Consider the following 19,420-nt stretch of genomic DNA (forward strand, 5'->3'; position numbering starts at 1 on the left):
TCTCTCAATTTTTCAATATTTTTGTATTTATTTCTGATTTTTTATATGGGTGCAATTCAGACCCTCTTACCAGTGCCCCAGCATGTACTGTGAGACCCCCATGGTGCACCACATCCGGCGCTTTGTGCACGGTAGCGGCTGTGTCCAGATTGTTCTGAAAGAGCTGGACTCGCCTGTACCCGGATATCAGCACACGATCCTCAACTACTCTTGGTGCCGTGTCTGTAAACAGGTATTTTTTTACTTGAACTAACTAAAGTAAGCTATTTTGTGCTTTAGTATGTTTCATGTGAATTGTTACCCATTTTGTTTCAGGTGACACCTGTGGTCCCTTTGTCTAATGACTCCTGGTCCATGTCCTTCGCCAAGTATCTAGAGCTCCGTTTCTATGGTCACCAGTACACCCGTCGGGCCAACGCCGAGCCTTGTGGCCACTCCATCCATAAAGATTATCACCAGTACTTTTCCTACAACCAGATGGTGGCTTCCTTCAGGTGTGCATCTTCACAGTATAGATCTCATATCTTTGAATATGCTGAATGACTACCTGAGTACATTTTTATGAACTTTGTAATCCAAATTTGTTTTTACTCTTCTGTCACCTGTAGCTACATCTCAGTGAGACTACTAGAGATCTGTCTGCCGTCTCCAAAGATCATCATCAGGAACCAGGGGCCCTCTAAAGCCAACTTGCAGCAGGATCTCAAAGACTTCTCCCAGAAGTAAGATTCCCTATCTCTCACCCAGCCTCATTAACCTCCTCCGGATGTCAGCTAAATGAATCGTTTCTCCATCGTTTGTAGGGTGGCTCAGGTGTACCTGGCCATAGATGACCGTCTCACCTCTTTAAAAACTGACACTTTCAGCAAGACCAGAGAGGAAAAAATGGAGGACATGTTTGCACAGAAAGATGTAGATTTCTTTTCATGACTTGACTTATTTCATCCAAAGTATTAGCCAATGTCCAGTTACTTTAAATTAATTTTCTTCTGTCTTAGATGGAGGAATCAGAGCTTCGCGGTTGGATAGAGAAGCTACAAGTGCGTCTGCAGACCAGTGCAAAGGACTCACCACAACAACTACAAGCTGTTCTGGAGTCAGTGGTGATCAAAAAGCAGGGCTTGTGTGAGACCTTGCAATCTTGGAACAACAGGTGAGGACTGCAGTCATTCAGCCATAGAGATGGAGACTAAACATCTGCCATCAGAAAAACAGAACTGATGTGTTATCTCATCTTCAGACTACAGGACTTGTTCCAGCAAGAGAAAGGCAGGAAACGTTTATCTGTTCCTCCCAGTCCTGGCAGACACAGACAAGCTACATCAGATGAGAGCAAGGTCAGTCATTTATTTAGCAAATAATGTATTAATCACCAGGTAGTTTATTAGTATTTTTTAGCATGTTAAAACCCTCTCTGAGAAGTTGCTTCTCTAAATGTATCCACTTTAAAGCATCTGCATTCTGTACTAAAAATAATAAAGATAGAAGTAGAAGTAGAATTCTTTTTAGATAAATCCATTACCCAATTACTCAGTTATTGGACCACTAGTTGGCAACTTGTACTATTGGACCACTAGTTGGCAACTTGTACTATTGGACCACTAGTTGGTGGCCTTGTACTAACTTGTACTGGGTGGTTCTAGGGCTGATAACCAAAAGGTAGTGGGTTTGAACCCTGTGCTTAAGTAAGCCACGTCCTGGACTTGAAATAAAAGCATCTACTACATGATTTATTTGTTTGTTTTTGATTCATAGACTAGTGCTTTGGAGTCCTCTCCTCGTAACTCATCTCAAATGGATGGAGAGAAAGGTGAGTTTATTGGTCCTTAAAATAGTTCTTCTTGATTGTTGCGCACAGTCGACTCACAGCCTTTTCTCACAGAGGACCGTCATCTCAACACATTTCCGTCAAGTTCAGGGTCTACATCGTTACTACAGTTACCGTCTCCGGCTGATCAAGGTTCAGATGTCATTACGAGCGGACCATCTTTTCCTGATCAGGACTCTGTCAGCATTCCAGAGGGTAAACTTACTTTGAACACTTCCTTGTGTTTGAAATCACACACAAACACCCCACCTGATTTTCGCTTCATCTCTCTACTTCTTTTTTTGTTTAGACATGTTTGATGGACACTTACTTGGATCCAATGATAGTCAAGTAAAGGAAAAGTCCACCATGAAAACCATCCTGGCCAACCTGTTACCGGGCAACAGCTACAATCCCATCCCTTTCCCTTTGTAAGGCTGTTGTGAGATTATGGATGCTAAAAAATAAAACTAATGCTCTTCTCAATCTAATAAAGGTCTTTCTTTTTGTTTTTTGGTATGTTAGTGACCCAGACAAGCACTATTTGATGTATGAGCATGAGAGAGTTCCTATAGCAGTGTGCGAGCGAGAACCCAGCTCCATCATCGCGTTTGCACTCAGGTACAGCTTTTGTACACTTATAACTATTAATACTACAACACTTACTATTCTTAATATTCTATTGTTCTCCATATTTGTAAGTGGCTTTGGATAGAAGCATCTGCTAAATGGTTAAATATGAAATCTAAATAACTAGGAGATATGGATATTTTTAAGCCTTTTGATGCATCTCAATATTTATGTAATTGCTCAGAAATGGCTTAAATTTAATATTGTGTATATATATATATATATATAATTTTTATTAATTTTTTTCTATAAATTTCTTAGATATTTTTTGTTCATTTGGAGGAACCATTGTTTTAACTAAACAGCCATTTTTGCCAAGTAGATCCAGTAAATCAATGTTGTTTACCAGCTCACTGAAGCAGACTTGCTTCCAGATTTCTGAAAATTAATCAAGCTTCTCAGAAGTATCAGCATTTTAAATGAGACATTATTAAAATATTGTTTCGTAGGTTCTCGTACTCAAATTGTGAAGCTGGCCTACTGGCATGGATGTAAAGTCATGTTAAATTTATTGTGATATTTATGTTTTGTCAACAAATAATGTAAATAAAATACTTTGTAAATATTCAATATATAGCTGAAATTTCACTGCAGTTTTGTTTTACTGATTGTACCCCAGTGTTTCTTAAACTTTATCCTAATTCTTCTATTTCCATCATCCAGCTGTAAAGAATATAAAACTGCCCTTGAAGAGATTACAAAGACTACAGTGAAAAGTGGAGGTGACGACACATCTCAGGCCATTAGGTACGTCAATCACTCATTCCCCTTATTTGCTGTATTTCCTCAGTGTATATTGGTAAAACAGCAAGCTAATTTCTTCTTCTTTTTTTGCCATCTATAGTGCTGGAGAGAGTAGAGCGAAGAACAGCCCAGCCAAACCTAGTGACAGCAGCATGTCACAGCTGAACCGCAGTAGCATTGATGCTGACCCTCTCAGTAAGCCAAACCACAGTTTAACAAATACTAGTCCAGGGCTCGACAATAAGGACTGCCTGATGGCCCGGGGCCAGCGTGGAAGACGCTCGGGACAGTAGACGGAACTGTCACTTGCTGGATCGGGCCAGTGCTGCATCTTCATGAAAGTTTGCTCATTTTCACGTGTTTTTAAGCCTGGTCAATTTAATTATTCAAGCGCAAGAATACGTGAAAGAGAACTCTATTTAATACTTGCGTGCTGTGTGAAAGTTTTGTGCCCAGAAATAATTGCAATTATTTTACATTTGATTATTCAATTTCTGTACTGGAAAATAATTGTTAGACCAACCTGAAAAGAACTGTTTAGACTGATTGTATTTATCTTTGCTATTGCGCATAATTAGATTATTTGTTTTTATTTTATTACTAACAGCTTACTTGTCTTTAACAATATTTGAAATGTACATGAGTTAGGCAAGTAGTTTGTGGTGTCATAACCATATTTATTAATGATTTATTAAGGACTATTATATTTCATTACTTTTTTGTGGTGGGGCTATTGAAAATTTTGGCTAGGCAAGTACAAATTTTAACCAGTGGCCGAACCGGGCCATTAGAAAGAAATCCTTAGTGTTGAGCTCTGTAGCAACTTACATATAGCATGTAATGTATACTTTTCTCTGTGTAATATGGAATTGCTTATGAGACTAAATGTTTATGGGACCTTTTTTTCAGAGGATCCTGAAAGTGGAGACAAACAGAAGAAGCAGACCGGAAACCCACACATTGAGCTTCGTAAGTGTCAGTCTTAAATGGCAGGTGAAAACATTCCTTATATTTAGGTCAATATATATTATTGACCCCTCTGACAGTAAATAATTGTGCGTCACACAAACTAAAAAAACAGTTATGCTTTTTTAGATATCACGTTTCATGTAGTTTGTAATATAGCTGTTTTTGAATGTAAAAGGTCTGCAAAGTGCATGAAAAAAGTTATTCTGACCGGGGGGGGTGGTTTGACGTGGTTTGACGTGCTGTAACAATCACAACAAATTGGGCCATCTGACCAATCAGAGGAGGGGTTTAGAGAGACCTGATCCTTGATCGAATGGTTTCAGACACTGAGAAAATAGGTGATGGTGCAGTGTATATTATAACAAAATGTAAAACAATTATTTATCTTGGATGGATGTTTGTAAACCTATTGTAGGAGACCTCCAAAACTAAATTAGGAAACTTTAAAATATCATAATAGGCACACTTTAATGTTTTCACAGATTTGATTTATAAATAATTTAGCTATTAAATTATAATAATAATAACTGGTATAATTCATAATTAATATTAAATCTGAAAATTATACTTTTGATGCAGAGTTCTCAGATGCCAATGCCAAGTTTTACTGCCGGATCTACTACGCCGAAGAGTTTCATAAGATGCGGGAAGAGATTATGGAAAGCTCAGAGGATGAATTTGTGCGGTCGCTCTCCCACTGTGTCAACTGGCAGGCTCGTGGCGGGAAGTCCGGCGCAGTTTTCTACGCCACTGAAGGTGCGACTTGATCTAAGGGTGCAACATTTACAGATGATTCTTTACTGAATGTAATTTATTTTTTTCATGAAGGTATGTCGTAAGTGAAGACTTGTTGGATGTATTTTGCTAAAGGTGCTGTTTCTCCTCAGATGATCGTTTTATTTTGAAGCAGATGCCCAGATTAGAGGTCCAGTCTTTCTTAGACTTTGCACCCCACTACTTCACTTACATCACAGGATCAGTTCAGCAAAAGGTAAGCATATACTGTAGAGTATAGGTCTTATCATAGCTGCTGTTGAGCATTTTTCAGCCTGTTTTAGATTTTTTTTCTTTCTAAACTCATTGTTTTTGCATCCGTTTTACAGCGGCCCACAGCACTTGCTAAGATTCTGGGAGTGTACCGTATCGGCTACAAGAACTCTCAGAACAACACAGAGAAGAAACTGGACCTGTTGGTGATGGAAAACCTTTTTTATGGGAGAAAGATGGCACAGGTATATTAATTTAAAGAAAAAAAGCCTTTAAATCTGCAGCTTATAACTGATTTAACATTGGGGTTTCAGAAAAATAGTGAATTGTGTTTTTATGCTCACATTTACGGTCCTCTTAACTGTTTTTGTGCAGGTGTTTGACCTGAAGGGATCCCTGAGGAACAGGAACGTGAAGACGGATCAGGGAAAGGAGAGCTGTGAGGTGGTGCTCCTAGATGAGAATCTCCTGAAACTGGTGCATGACAATCCCCTTTATATTCGCTCCCACTGCAAGGCCATTCTGCGTGCTGCCATCCTCAGCGACGCCCACTTCCTGTCCAGCCACCTCATCATTGATTATTCCTTACTGGTGGGCCGTGACGATGCCACGGATGAGCTAGTTGTGGGGATCATAGGTGAGAAAATGTTATGTTATTGTAAAATCCATTTCGGAGTTTTCTTTTAGTGGTTGTTAAAACTCTTGTATATTTGAAGATTATATCCGGACTTTCACATGGGATAAAAAGCTGGAGATGGTGGTCAAATCTACTGGGATTCTTGGAGGTCAAGGTACAGTTATGCTGTTTAATTTTTTTTTTAATATCTCTGATAATCTCAGAAGAAGCTAAAACTCTTACATGTGTTATCATCTTTCCATCCTGACAGGTAAAATGCCCACGGTGGTGTCACCAGAGCTGTACCGATCACGTTTCTGTGAGGCCATGGACAAATACTTCCTCATGGTCCCTGATCACTGGACGGGTCTTGGGCTCAACTGCTGATGGGCAAGAAGAGAACGTTACAGCTGGAAATGGATATGCTGCTCTCCTATGTACTTTGGAGTGATTCATTGGAAAGGTGAACCCTCCATTATCTGCAGTGGTGTCTGAAGCTGGGTTAAACTGAACCTCTCTTTTTATGCTGTGTACAGTTTGACCAAAACTGACGTGCCAAGACCCAGTTCCTGAAGATCCATGGAAGAGACATAACTGAAATGGCATAACTTGTTAAATCCTGATTTGCAGTAGTGTTTGTTTATAACCTATTAATCTGAACTGTGGACGATGTAAAATTTTATAAATGTACAGAGATGTATAATTAAAGATTATAAATACTGATAAAAGTGTCAGCCTTGTGTCACTGTCAAGATGTGTATCACTATGAGGAATCTGAGATGTTTCTTCAAACCTCAAAAAAATAAAAATAAAAAGATATTAGAGGTACAGTACTTTTAGGTACAAGTTCTCTCAAATATAAGACTAAATTTATGTATAGGTACACGACACATTTTCTTTCTCAGTAAAGCATATCTGTAACGATGGTGACTACATGTGTATTTGTTAATCACTTTGCTACACATACAGCTAGGTAAAACTCGAAAAATTTGAATATCGTGCAAAAGTTTATTTATTTCAGTAATTCAACTTAAAAGACTCATTACATGTAAAGTGAGATATTTCAAGCCTTTATTTGTTATAATTTGGATGATTATGGCTTACAGCTATGAAAGCCTTTTCACAATATCCTCTAATTTTGATTTGGGGTTTTCATAAACTGCAGTTGTATTTCACACTGCACTGCACTACATCGTGCACACAACACACTCAAATGTTGCAACTTACTCTTAAAATTGCGGGCTGCAACCCGTTTATATACTGTCTATGGCTGCAACTTCACAAAAATGCTGGTGAAGTACGCTATCTGGTGGAGCAAAGTATATAAAGTGGGAGGAGTTAGTATCGGTATCCAACCTCGCCCCTGGATCTCGTGTTCTGCAGCGAGGACCATCTCATGAAGTTTGCGCCATATTAGCTCACCGATATGACTGACCCTTCCACATTTGCTGCATTAGCATTTTATTCAAAACATGTCAATCGTATCCCCCCCCCCCCCCCCCCTTAAACCATTAACTGATGCCTTATCTCAAATCTTGTATTTGACGCAAATAATAAAATATCCTAAGAATCCATTTAATTTAGCTTTATGCAATATTTAATTAGAGGCTATTAATGTGTTTTTGATGGATCTTTTGATCTGATACATTAAACTGTAAGAGTAGGCCTGTGTTCATGCTGAAAAACTACAATATGAAGCTGGTTAAATACAATGCATTTCATTTAAGCATGAAAAGTCCCCACTTATGAGCTAATTCACTTAATGAAATTAATATTCATGGATAAAGGAAAAGACTAAAGACAAAAAAAAACAAAAGACAACAAAACTCTGTTAAAAACATTTTTTATAATAGTCATACAATTTATATAAAAAAAACTTGACAAAGAACCTTCAAAATCAGAATGGAGGAAACCACGATCTAGATTGTCATACATTTCAAAGCTTTTTTTCTGTTATAATACTGTTGTACTCCATTTCTCTGCATCCTTCCAATCATAATCCATCTAATTTATGAAGAGAAAATCAACCATGTGCTTTTGTAATAAGACATTTGTGTGCAATTTTTTGCTCTGGTGATGATAATGTCCATGAGCTGATATGTACAAAGACTATTTCCTACTGTAAATCACACACTCGTAGGCACAAACATCAGGACTTGGTAAAAACATTGGCTTACGATTGGCAGGTGTGTCCCAGACTTATCTTCACATCTTCAGACTCTTTCATTACACTCTAATACATACACACAAATGCACACTGATGTAATCTAACAAACTCTGAAAATGCAGAACAAGGCACTGGACACCGAGAAACTGGCACATTGTGGACAAAGGCAAACAGATAAACAGTGGTTTACATTTTCATTTAGAATTTTCTGGAAAGTTTCTGACCAGTAAGATTTAAAAACATCATCTTCACTAAAAGCTCTTTATCTTTTGAAGCAAAATGGATTCAAATTTGAGAGCAAATAAACACTATTGCTGAGATCCCCCCCAAAAAGCATGTTAGAAATCTGTTTTAAAAGGATTCATATTCAACCAGTGCAAAAGAAAGAAAAGAAAAAAGAAGACAGGGTAGGTTACTCATAGTTCTGGATTCAATGTTAAATTAATAGTTAACCCCAAAATGCAATTTCTGTCATTATTTACTCCCACTATTGTCACTCCAAACCCCGGTGTTGTTTTTCTGTTCATGGAGCACAAAAGGAGAAATCTTCTAAAGCCCTACAATAATTTTGAGAGAGTAAGAGACTGAAATTGAAATCATTATTCACTGATAATTTTTGTGAGTCAGTAAAGTCACCGGATCAGTTCAATTAGTGAACAAATCATTATTTTGAACTGGTTCTTTTCGATGAATTGGTTGATTTGATTCACAAAACAACTAAATGATTTGTTTTCATGATTCAGTTCTTGAGTTCAATTCACTGACGCAATGATCCAGTACCAACAGCTCACTGAAGAGGAATATTTTCAGTGGTTAACAGCTTAAATTTCATCCTCTTTCTCAGACAAAGCTTTCATTTGACTTCAGAAGACTTGGAATACAGTACATAGTTCTTTTTGGAGGTATTTCTGTAATTTTTGGAGCTTTACAGACATTGATCACCATGACATTTTTAACAACATGAGTAAATAATGACAGAATTTTATTTAGGGATGAACTATTCCTTTAAACAACCATTTACTGCTATACATAAGTGCATACAATTGTAGTACCATTGTTATCTAAATGTAAATAAATATTGGAACAGGCTTGAAAACATCCTGGTTCACATAACATGCCATGTCCTCTGACTAGAATCTAAAATTCAACCTGAATAGAAGTATTATTTGAACACTGTCTCTATGTCTGAGAAGGAACAGAGTGACAAAGTGTCACTCTCCAAAAGCGTCAGACTTAAGTTTAGACCATCAAGGCCTAGAAATCTACTTATGTCTATAGCATAAAAATGCTCTTCTTTACAATATAAATCTCAAGAGCCTTCTATTCACAATGTGTCAAATTCAATGTGTAAAGTACAACTGGTGTACGATCTGGACAATGGAAAACTTGCATTGGATTTTCATCACATTACAATGGGTTTTATGGACTTACAGTCTGGAAAAGGCTGGAATACACTACACAACTTTATAAATCGAAACAGATTTTAAACCATGAGGTGTCATATGCTTGCAGACTTTGTAGATGGTTACAGAGAAACACTGGGCATTATACACAAAACGAGGATCACACACACTTAATAGACTTTAAAGTCACTCCGAACACAATAAACTCATAAAGAAACATGCGCCTTGTTGGTAGATGAATGACAAATGAAACCAATGTTCTGTAAAATCGGTTCAAAATATCAAACATGTTTGATATTCTCAGACTGGATGGAATCTTATGGTGCATTCCATTTAAGTGGGAAGTTCTAAGTGGGAACTTTTAATTGGCCACCCTCAAGTCAGAGTTGCAAATGGGAAACTCTGGGAAACCGCAACAACCCCGACTTCAGAATCCAATATGGCTGCTCAGCGCATCAACCATAGTAAAACAGTAGTACTATAATGTTTATAAGCGTGTCTGTTTGTGTCTCAAAGTAAGTTGTCTGTGTTTTTTGTCAAGTCAAATCTGCAGACTGGCTCTGACTTTCGATAAATTGTCCAGACTTAAATCAGCAAAAATCTGTCCCAAAGTCATGTAGTGTATTCCAGCCTTTTGCTCTTACAAATAAATACTAAGTGACGTTGATGCAGTGATGGCAATTCCCCTGTTGTTTAAAAAATTAGATTTCTTGGTTCCTGATTGGTCCCACAGTGACAACAGGAGTAAAATGACTGTGACCTCACCTTGTGCAGGGTTTGTGCTTTCAAAAGTCCACAGATTAAGACAGACCACGCCACACTATACAATAACGTACTTCCAAGTGTGAGAAGTCAGTCAACATTTGGCGATCTCAATCATCCTGTGTTAAAGTGATTAAAATGGCTTTCGAAAAAAATCTCCTGTGCAAACAAGTGTGGCCAAACAAAAGCGTACCAAGTGTGCTATGTCATGTTTCATAATCTCTTGTTATAGAGGCTGTGCTCCATAATCAAAAATCTGTACAACTCCTGTAAGGTTCATGACAATATGTGCTTTGAAAACTATGAAGGGCGCCTCTAGAAGGAGCCGGGGTCAAAATGTCTCTGAGTCCGAGTCGTTTTCAGTGGTCGTGCCCTCGCTGGAGGGACCGGAGGGGTCCCTTGGACTGCGGGGGCCTTGGGGACTCTTGGCCTGGCGGGGCAGAGATTTCAGCAGGGCGCCTGGGGAAGGAGTTCCAGAGCTGCAAGGGGAGCAGAAAGGCATCATGGTAGCCAGAATGAGAGCCAGACAGTCAGCCACTTCCCTGCTGGGAGCGCAAGCCAGAGCAGGGGTGAGACCTGCGTGGAAAGACAGCCAAAGAGCGAGAGAGACAGGATAGCAGAAAGAGGTGAAGGGAAGGACGGAGCAGTGGAACAAAAGGACAGTGGTGGGGAGGTGATGGACGAAAGCGGCATTCCATTAGTGCCTCGCTAGTCAGGAAGCCAAACACATGGTTGGGGGGCAAAAGGGGACACGCATGACACCGTCAAAGCTTTGAAACACAGCCACTGCTTTGGCAAAAGCTTCTATGGCACTAATAAAAGAACACTGGCATAGACAGATGCACACACATTGACAATCTACGCGTGAACAATATCTGCTGAGATTTCAGACGCACCATTCTCATCTAGTACTTGAACGCTGGCCCCACGAGAGAGCAGCTCTTGCACTGTCTGCTTCATCCCGCTGCGAGCAGCCAAATGGAGAGGTCTGAGAGAGTGAATGAGAAACAAGTGAGGATCAATTGCTTCTTTGTTAATATATAACAACAAGGTGCTAGCAAAGTCAAGGTCACAGGATTGAATCCCAGGGAATCCATGAACTGATAAAATATATTCCTTTAACGCAATGGAAGTCGCTTTGGATAAAAGCATCTACCAAATGCATAAATGTAAACATAGTATGTAATGTAATGTGGAAGGGAACTCACGTTTGCAGTGCAGCGTTTGTAGCAACGAGGGCCGATTCTGGAATTTTTCCAAGAAGGAGCAATGCACATTCCTCCATTCCCTGGAAAAAAAACAGACAGAACAGGAAAATCATCTTTAGAAGACATCAGGTAGTGGATTAATAAAAACATTCTGTTCAAAATGACTGTTTTCAATGTTTGTTTTCATATCTGGCATCATTTTTTGTTTCATAGTGATCATAAATATTAGTAATATTAATGGAAACCCCATGAGAACAGTCATACATACGCCAAGACATAGTCCAATTTATTAAATAGGAATTAGGATTTTGGAGAGTAGATAATGTGAAAATATTCGTTTTTTTTGTTATGGTTGGTGTGAATATACAATTTTTTTCCATGAAAAATCTATAGTAAAACTTCCAAAGCATTAATAATGGCACCACTTAGTTAACAATGCTAAATTATGATTCTAACATCAAATAAAGCTTAAGATAAATTTGCACAAATGGGACCATTTCCTGAGAATGACAGCCATATAATGAAACCAATAATGCCAGGCCTGGGATTTGATTTGATTTAAGTGATTTGATTTTTGAAATGATTATGAAAGATAACTGCACCACTGCTGAAAATTATAGGGACTGATGAACCTGGCATGCAATTGGCTCTACTTACATTACTGCAGGCTAGATGAAGTGCCGTATTGCCCTTCTGGTCAGTCAGACTGAGATTCACATTGGCACCAGTAAGCAGAGCTTCTGTTTAAAACACATGCCACACTTTGCATAAGTGAGCTCATTTTCATAACCCTTTTATACAAATGAACAGAGGCATAATGCAAAAGAGGGGAAGAAAAACATGGTGAAGAATACATACCTACGACCTCAACTCTTCCTTTTTCGGCTGCCATAATCAGTGCACTGTGCCCTGATTGGTCAACATCATCCACAGATGCATTATGGGTCAGGAGCAGCTGAACACAGTCAATGTGCCCACCGAATGCCGCAGCATGGAGAGGTGTCCTAATAAACCGAGACAACAGTTCTTCTTTGGAAATAATTTCTACTGGCTCATGTTTATTATATTTGTTCACATTTTGGAGCAACTGTAGGTACAGATCTATTATATTCTATTATCGCTAGCATAGGACTGTTACTAACCTGCCCTTGGAGTCTTTGCAAGTTACAATCTTTGATCCCATGGCTTCTAATAAAAGGCTGGCACAAGCCTCATGGTCATTGACCCTGTAAGGCAGAGGATTCAGAGACAGACAAGTTGAAACAGAGAAGAAAAGTGCAACAGGTGACAGAGATGAAGACAATCTCACAGCAGACATACACAGCACAATGCAACGGAGTGAAGGGGTTCCCATCAAACTGACGAAAGTCTTTTTGTTCGAGTATGACCTCCACACAGCCTTCGTGACCTATAACACAGACAATGCTAGTCCACCATACTTCAAAAATTGCATTCCGTTTACTCATGATTAAAAGCATATTGTTAAACTCATAATGGAGACTGTTAAAACTTACCATAGTAACAGGCCCAGTGCAATGGTGTGTATCCCTGGTTGTCTCGCAATGGGGGCATTGGGGGTTCAGAACATGCAATATTGAGCAATTCGCTCAACCAGGATGCGTGACCCCTCGCCGCAGCCATGTGGATGGCTGTCCGACCCCTGGAGTCCCCCAGTACCACTGATGCCTCAAGCTCCAACAGGGACTGAACACATTCCTCCTGTCCACACAAGAGCTGAGAGAGAGTTTCAAATAAATGAATTAATGAATAAAATAACTCATAAGTCATGACAAACAAATAAGAATACATCTTAAGATATGTGATGTGATCTGGGAAAACCCACCACATGGTGAAATTTGACATATTACAGGGTTTGAAACCATATTAAAGCTGGTTTCAAGCACTTTCCAAATCTGTTTTTATTTCTTTCATCGTTTGTCTGTAACAAAAGTTATGGTTATCTGAAGTCGGCTGATCGCTATGATTTTCAGGAACGGAATTTTGAGAAAAACAGGTTTAATTGACTCACGTCCTGCTAGCGGGACGACGGGCTCTTTTTCTATTGCCTTTTTTCAAATCACATATTTTAGTAATCATCATAGATTAAGTATCATTCGAAATCTTACGAACTCAAAATTCATCATGTGAAAACCGTTGAAATTAGACGATTGAGAGGCGAGCAAGATCTTTTAAGCGAGCAGCTACTTCAGACTCTGTTGTTGACTCGGCAGCACAACACCATTTTATTCACTATCACCATTTTATTTATTCACCATCACGATTTTAACACCATATTAAAATGATATCTAAAGGATCATGTGACACTTAAGACTGGAGTAATGGCTGCTGAAAATTCAGCTTTGCCATCATAGGAATAAGTTACATTTAAAAAAAAAAAAGCAAAACTGTTCTTTTAAATTGTAATACAGTACTGTAAACATTACTGTATTTTTGATCAAATAAATGTAGCATTGGTGAGCATAAGAGACTTTTAATAAAAAATAAAATAAGTTGAATCTCACAACCACAAACTTTTGAATGGCAGTGTGTATAAATGGCAAGGATTCAATATGTCTGGAGTTTGTGCATCAACCATTAGGCCACAGCTCTAAATGTTTGTATACATTTACTGTAGATTTAGTGTTTTATTTTTTTAGCATTACTATGAACACCAAAATCAAGTAAAAGTCCTTTGCATACCGGTATATTGGACTTCAATCCAGTTGACAAGATCAGGAAACTCACCCCCAGGTGTAGAGCAGTCAGACCCTGATGATCAGCCATGTCTACAGTGGCCTCACGCTCCAACAGAAGAGACACAGCGTCCACATGACCCCCCATTACTGCCAGCATTAGAGGGGTCCTGCAAACACACACAGTATGAATACTCATCTCTCCCATCACTTCAATCAATCAATAGTCTTCCCATAAGTTCTTAGGCACATTTTTCTATCTTAATTTAGGCTAAATTAATATTTTGTTAAAATACAGCTGTTTATAACTGTTGATTTAGTTACAGTCTATAAATTAGTGAGTTGATTCACTTAATTACTAGTGTTAGTATGTAGTGTGTTGAAGTTTTTTGTTGGCACTCCAATATTTATTTATTACAGAAAAATAGTTATGTTGTTTTTTTAACTAATTTAATAGATGCATAGTAATAAAAAAAAGAAGCTAAATATAGTTAGTGACTTATGGTAACTCTTTTTTTTATGCTTGAATGTAATTAACTACTTTAGCTTAACACTGTTGAGGTGTAACAGGACATGACACACTCATTCCACTCCAAAATAGTTAATAAACAAATCACTCACTGTCCCTGAGAGTCCGCTGTGTCAACCAGATCTGCATTATCAGAGTCTTCCAGCAGGAGACGCACACATGATGTATGACCATTCATTACTGGGAAGAATCACAGTGTATTTAAGTTTAGAAAAAAAAAATTATTGCACAATTGTGTAATTTCTACCACACATAGGGGCAATACCTGCCAGGTGGATGGGTGTACGTTCTCGTGTAGTATCTCTGCTTCTCGGCGAGGCCCCGTGGTTCAGAAGTGTGAGAGCGCAGTCGTTGTGGCCCCTGAGGGCAGCAAGGGCCAATGGAGTCCGACCCACCTCATCCCCCTGGTCCACCTCGCTGTGACCCTCCAAGAGCACTTCTAGAGCCTGTGCGTGACCATGGTATGCCTGGACACAGACATATGCACTTGTCAAGGTGTAAGATTAAGTCTGAACTGTCAAGTTATGAAAACTGTATTTCTGAATGTTCTCTGAACGTTTAAAACGTCAAGTTTTCTAAATGTTTTTGAATGTTAAGAAAACATTACATTTGATCATTTAAAAAAAAAATATGGGAACATTCTGTAAGCATTCTGAAACAAGTAGTAAAAAATGTTTTTAAAGTTAAAGTTTATTAATGTTACTGGAATAATGTTTGTCCATGGCTTTGAGAGAACCTTGCTAGAACGTAAGCCAAAGTTCTGAGAACATTCCCTGTCAGCTTGGATGCCATTATTAAGGTGTTTAGTTTTTAGCATGTTGCTATGTGGATGTTCTTGGAATCTACTAGGTGGTCAGATGGGTTTCTTTAAATCAATAACACTATGAATAATAGCCATTGAGATGCTTGTTTTGGCAAACACTGCTTAATCGGCTTAATTTACAATAAATTGGAGGCAATGTGAACTGTCCTAAGAAATGTGTGTACACTACCATTCAAAAGTTTGGGGTCAGTAAGATTTTATTTTTATTTTTATTTAGCAAGGATGCATTAAATTGATCAAAATTGACAATAGTTACAAAAATATATATTTTTCCAATAAATGCTGTTCTTGTGAACGGTATGTAAGTGAAAAGGTGTTTGGACTTACAGCCAGATGCAGTGGACTTCTGGTTTGGCTGTTCTCCATCTCATCTGGATGGTTCTCATCTCTGTCCAAAAGCTGAAATCAAATTTGAAAAGTCTAAATTACAGCTGTTCTCATTAAACTTAATTTAAAAAAAAAAAAAATCTAAATTTAATAGGACCACATTCATTCTTGCACTGACAAGTTCAACAAATTGCAGGCATTAACACGCATATCATTTTACAACAAATAATGAAACCACAAACTGGACTTAATTCATTTGCATGTTAGGTTACACATTTAAATCTAATGTTGTTGAGATGGAGGAAGTGCCCTGAGGCACACACTGGAAATGTTTGTGTCCTCACCAGTTTCAGACAGTGTCTATGGCCGTACGCTGCAGCGTAGTGAACGGCACTGTAGCCTTGTTTATCTTTAAGTGACGGGGCGGCACCGTGCTGCAACAGGAACTCAAGACACCTACACACAAATATAAATATATATTTAACAAACTAGTATAACAAACATACATAGATATGTCTATATAAGTGTGTGTGTGTGTGTGTGTGTGTATATTATATATATAAATAAATAAAAACACCCTTTAGCCAAGACTTATTCACCATAATTCACAGCCTCTTGTACCGTATTGCTTACATGTACAGTATACCATAGTTTAATTACCGTTCAATATTATTGCAGTGTTTTCATTTAAGCACACACACGCATACATCATTTGCGCCGTTCTCACATAAGCACACAAATGCATATGTCACTTGGAGACAGCGCCGTGCGCAGACAGAAGCATTCAGGAGCACAGAAACTTGTCAACGCTGCCCCGCGACTTTTATTAATAAAATAGCTTGGCTACTGAATGGCTAATTTATATTTCTCAGCACCGAGGGGTTACATGGCTGGTTTTGAATTAGTTAAACTCACAGCTTTGTTGTTAATAGAGAGACGCTGAACAGACAGATAATTCACACACGCATCTCTCTCTTAATAATAAATTCAAATAAATGCTATAAATCATTCATTGATATGAATGTAATCTTACGCACCACTTTATCTCTGTGACTGATTCAAAACAGGCAGAATGCTAGATCTTATCAGCCGTAACTGACGAAAATAACCGTCATTTTTACCCTTCTGGTCAAATACTGCACTGTAACAGTAACAGTTTACAGTATGGTCAAATACTGTAAACATCCATAACAGTTGTCAATGCTGGAACATGGCCATGGTAGAAGTAAGGTAATACAGGACTAGCAGTGCATTAAAACATTTTGTACGCACCCCTCGGAGGTATGCATTTATGTGTGTGTGCATTGTATGTACACATGCATAGGATAAAGCATAATTATGTATGTGCTCTACTGTGGAAGTTGAGAGAGGAAAAGTACATTAAGGTTGTCCCAGACAGTAAAATGATGAGGTAACAGATGCACGCAGACACAAACACCCAGTGTTTTGGCATCAGAGCAGCACACGTATAAATGAGGCTGAGCAGACATGGACCAGAGAACTCACAGAGCTGCCTCCTTCTCCCTCTCAGCTTGAACACCGTCACTCTCTGGTTCCAGGACCACACGTCGCCTTCAGAGAAAACATGTACACACGGTCACTTCTCCTTCAACAATAAATATATATTTTTTAAAATATATTTAAAAAGAAAAAAAGCGTAAATTAAACGCAATATAATTAATATTACAATATTAAATGTGATCAGGCATGTGATCAGCTAAAGACAAAAAAGAAGAGACACCCACCCCTCATCAGCAATTAATTAAAGAAATATCTTGCTAAAAATTTAGTATTTATAATAATCACAATAATAATATATTATCGCACTTTTAAGGTCAGAAAATACGGAAATCCGTATCCGTACGGGAAAAATCACATCCCTGTTAATTAATTATTAAATCACACATATTTGTAATTAATAATAATAAAAAAGTTTACATATTTACATAAATATATAATTTAATCATTTATATCTGTGCAATAAAACTGGGGTATCTTAGTATAAAAAAACAAGGTTATACAAACTTTATTTTAAGGTGTCTGTGTTACAGTGTAATTATACATTTAATTACTGAGTAGTAATAACTACATGTAACGTGTAATAAGGACAATGTAAAATAAAGTGTTACCAAAAATAAACTTTATTAATTAAAATGTTTCTATGGTACAATGTCAGAAATCACAGTTACCAACTCATTACTCATTTAAATTGTTGGTAAATGTGAAATCTGGCAGCTAATCTAATTAAATTAAGACGTAACTTGACGCTGAACCCCTATCTCGGCACATAAACTATCCCAATGACATGAGACTTAAAAATAGCCTGTGGTTGCCATGGTAACATAGATATATGCGTTACTGTAGCTGCTAGCAGTCTATAGAGCTGGAGACTGGGAATGCACTCGATTTCACCTGCTGTTGGACTACAGTTGCTGGTGTCTACATCATTTAATTGTGTTAGACATGCATCTATATCGATCAATTACATGTTGTTTGGCCACAACTAGCTCAATTTGTGCACTGTAAAAAAATTCATGTGGGGATATTTTGACCACCAAGAACCCCCAAGTACAAACTATGATAGGAAATCACAGATGTGGCTGTTTATGTAAATGTGTATACCTCCTGTCCAGATCAGAAGCAGCAGCGTAGTGCACAGCAGAGCGCCCCCAATGGTCAGTGGCATTAATGCAGGTACCGCAGGACACCAGAGTCTCCAAGCACTGAAAGTGTCGACTAGCTGCCGCATAGTGGAGAGGGGTCCTGTCAACAGCCATAACAAATAAAGGTCAAATAAATTTGACAAAATTTAAGTATGATCTAAAAGTTTAGAGTACAAAAGGAATGATATAATTTAATGTGTGCAGTGATAGTTGTACAATCAGAAAACGTCTACGAAAAAAAAATTCTTCACCTTCACCTATCATATGACAATGAAACTTCTAATATATCACTTAAATATTATTTATAAAAAATTAATATGTCCTTAGATTGTTACTGTATTCCAAAAGTAACAGTTTTCCATTAAGCCAACATTTTAAAATACTTTAAAAATTTAGGGTTTTTTTTGTCTGAATGCAATTCAAATATTTTATTATTTTGTCTTACATGTCTCATATTTACCCATAACTCACCTTCCATGTTTGTCCCTGTGGTTATGATCTGCTCCACTGCTAAGTAGAAGCTTCACACATTCCACATTACTAGAGAGAGATAGAGATAGATAGAGAGAGAGATAGAGAGATAGAGAGAGAGATAGATAGATAGATAGAGAGATAGATATAGAGAGAGAGAGAGAGAGAGAGAGAGAGAGAGAGAGAGAGAGAGAGAGAGAGAGAGAGAGAGAGAGAGAGAGAGAGAGAGAGAGAGAGAGAGAGAGAGAGAATTTAGCCATGAGCTGGTATGCAGTCACACAACAGGTTAAACAATACTGCTATTTGTCTGGACAATGATGCAATAATTAGTTTCTTTTGATATTGTATTGATACTGTGAAGTACTTTTTAGAAAGTCTACGTTTGCACAAAATGTCCTCTCTATTAAAGGCTGCACAAATTGGTACAGTATGCCCACGGAAATTAGAGGTAACCCCACCTTTGTATCATTTAAGAAACAGCTAAAAAGATGGCTGGATAATAATCAAAAATGTGAACATTAGGTAAAAAGGTAGATTTCAATATAGATTTATTTATATTTTTATACAGTAACAAGCATGGGATGTCTATGCACAGGCATTTACGCATCCTAAATAAGTATT

At 37.9% G+C, this 19,420-nt stretch overlaps 2 protein-coding genes across 11 annotated transcripts in view; one reads left to right on the top strand and one right to left on the bottom strand.

Annotated features, from left to right (window-relative positions):
* The window catches only part of pikfyve (phosphoinositide kinase, FYVE finger containing), a 28,002-nt gene extending 21,514 nt beyond the window's left edge, over window positions 1-6,488 (top strand). For 6 of the 7 annotated variants that reach the window (XM_079618053.1, XM_079618054.1, XM_079618057.1 and 3 more), the window contains 19 exons: window positions 61-232; window positions 316-494; window positions 609-722; window positions 804-912; window positions 999-1,153; window positions 1,241-1,337; window positions 1,756-1,810; window positions 1,883-2,023; window positions 2,118-2,238; window positions 2,333-2,428; window positions 3,101-3,184; window positions 3,282-3,376; window positions 4,091-4,150; window positions 4,730-4,906; window positions 5,038-5,141; window positions 5,254-5,382; window positions 5,513-5,774; window positions 5,854-5,928; window positions 6,025-6,487. In XM_079618053.1, coding sequence (XP_079474179.1) covers window positions 61-232; window positions 316-494; window positions 609-722; window positions 804-912; window positions 999-1,153; window positions 1,241-1,337; window positions 1,756-1,810; window positions 1,883-2,023; window positions 2,118-2,238; window positions 2,333-2,428; window positions 3,101-3,184; window positions 3,282-3,376; window positions 4,091-4,150; window positions 4,730-4,906; window positions 5,038-5,141; window positions 5,254-5,382; window positions 5,513-5,774; window positions 5,854-5,928; window positions 6,025-6,140 — 2,341 coding nt within the window. In that variant the 3' untranslated portion in view covers window positions 6,141-6,487. Of the gene's footprint in view, window positions 1-60; window positions 233-315; window positions 495-608; window positions 723-803; window positions 913-998; window positions 1,154-1,240; window positions 1,338-1,755; window positions 1,811-1,882; window positions 2,024-2,117; window positions 2,239-2,332; window positions 2,429-3,100; window positions 3,185-3,281; window positions 3,377-4,090; window positions 4,151-4,729; window positions 4,907-5,037; window positions 5,142-5,253; window positions 5,383-5,512; window positions 5,775-5,853; window positions 5,929-6,024 lie in introns of all 7 variants that reach the window. The other variant, XR_013798247.1, reaches the window with a different exon arrangement.
* Window positions 6,489-7,579: 1,091 nt separating this feature from the next.
* Window positions 7,580-19,420, bottom strand: part of ankrd44 (ankyrin repeat domain 44) — a 42,533-nt gene continuing 30,692 nt past the window's right edge. For 2 of the 4 annotated variants that reach the window (XM_079618277.1, XM_079618278.1), the window contains exons 13-28: window positions 18,800-18,868; window positions 18,288-18,428; window positions 17,172-17,237; window positions 16,010-16,121; window positions 15,666-15,737; window positions 14,781-14,982; window positions 14,608-14,695; window positions 14,039-14,156; window positions 12,808-13,027; window positions 12,614-12,701; window positions 12,436-12,519; window positions 12,152-12,297; window positions 11,951-12,033; window positions 11,294-11,373; window positions 10,982-11,073; window positions 7,580-10,564 (exon numbers count right to left, since the gene is read on the bottom strand). In XM_079618277.1, coding sequence (XP_079474403.1) covers window positions 10,533-10,564; window positions 10,982-11,073; window positions 11,294-11,373; window positions 11,951-12,033; window positions 12,152-12,297; window positions 12,436-12,519; window positions 12,614-12,701; window positions 12,808-13,027; window positions 14,039-14,156; window positions 14,608-14,695; window positions 14,781-14,982; window positions 15,666-15,737; window positions 16,010-16,121; window positions 17,172-17,237; window positions 18,288-18,428; window positions 18,800-18,868 — 1,693 coding nt within the window. In that variant the 3' untranslated portion in view covers window positions 7,580-10,532. Of the gene's footprint in view, window positions 10,662-10,981; window positions 11,074-11,293; window positions 11,374-11,950; window positions 12,034-12,151; window positions 12,298-12,435; window positions 12,520-12,613; window positions 12,702-12,807; window positions 13,028-14,038; window positions 14,157-14,607; window positions 14,696-14,780; window positions 14,983-15,665; window positions 15,738-16,009; window positions 16,122-17,171; window positions 17,238-18,287; window positions 18,429-18,799; window positions 18,869-19,420 lie in introns of all 4 variants that reach the window. The other 2 variants (XM_079618276.1, XM_079618275.1) reach the window with 1 other exon arrangement.

The sequence above is a fragment of the Phoxinus phoxinus genome (assembly GCF_949152265.1).
Source record: "Phoxinus phoxinus genome assembly, chromosome: 7".
Classification (NCBI taxonomy): Eukaryota; Metazoa; Chordata; class Actinopteri; order Cypriniformes; family Leuciscidae; genus Phoxinus; species Phoxinus phoxinus.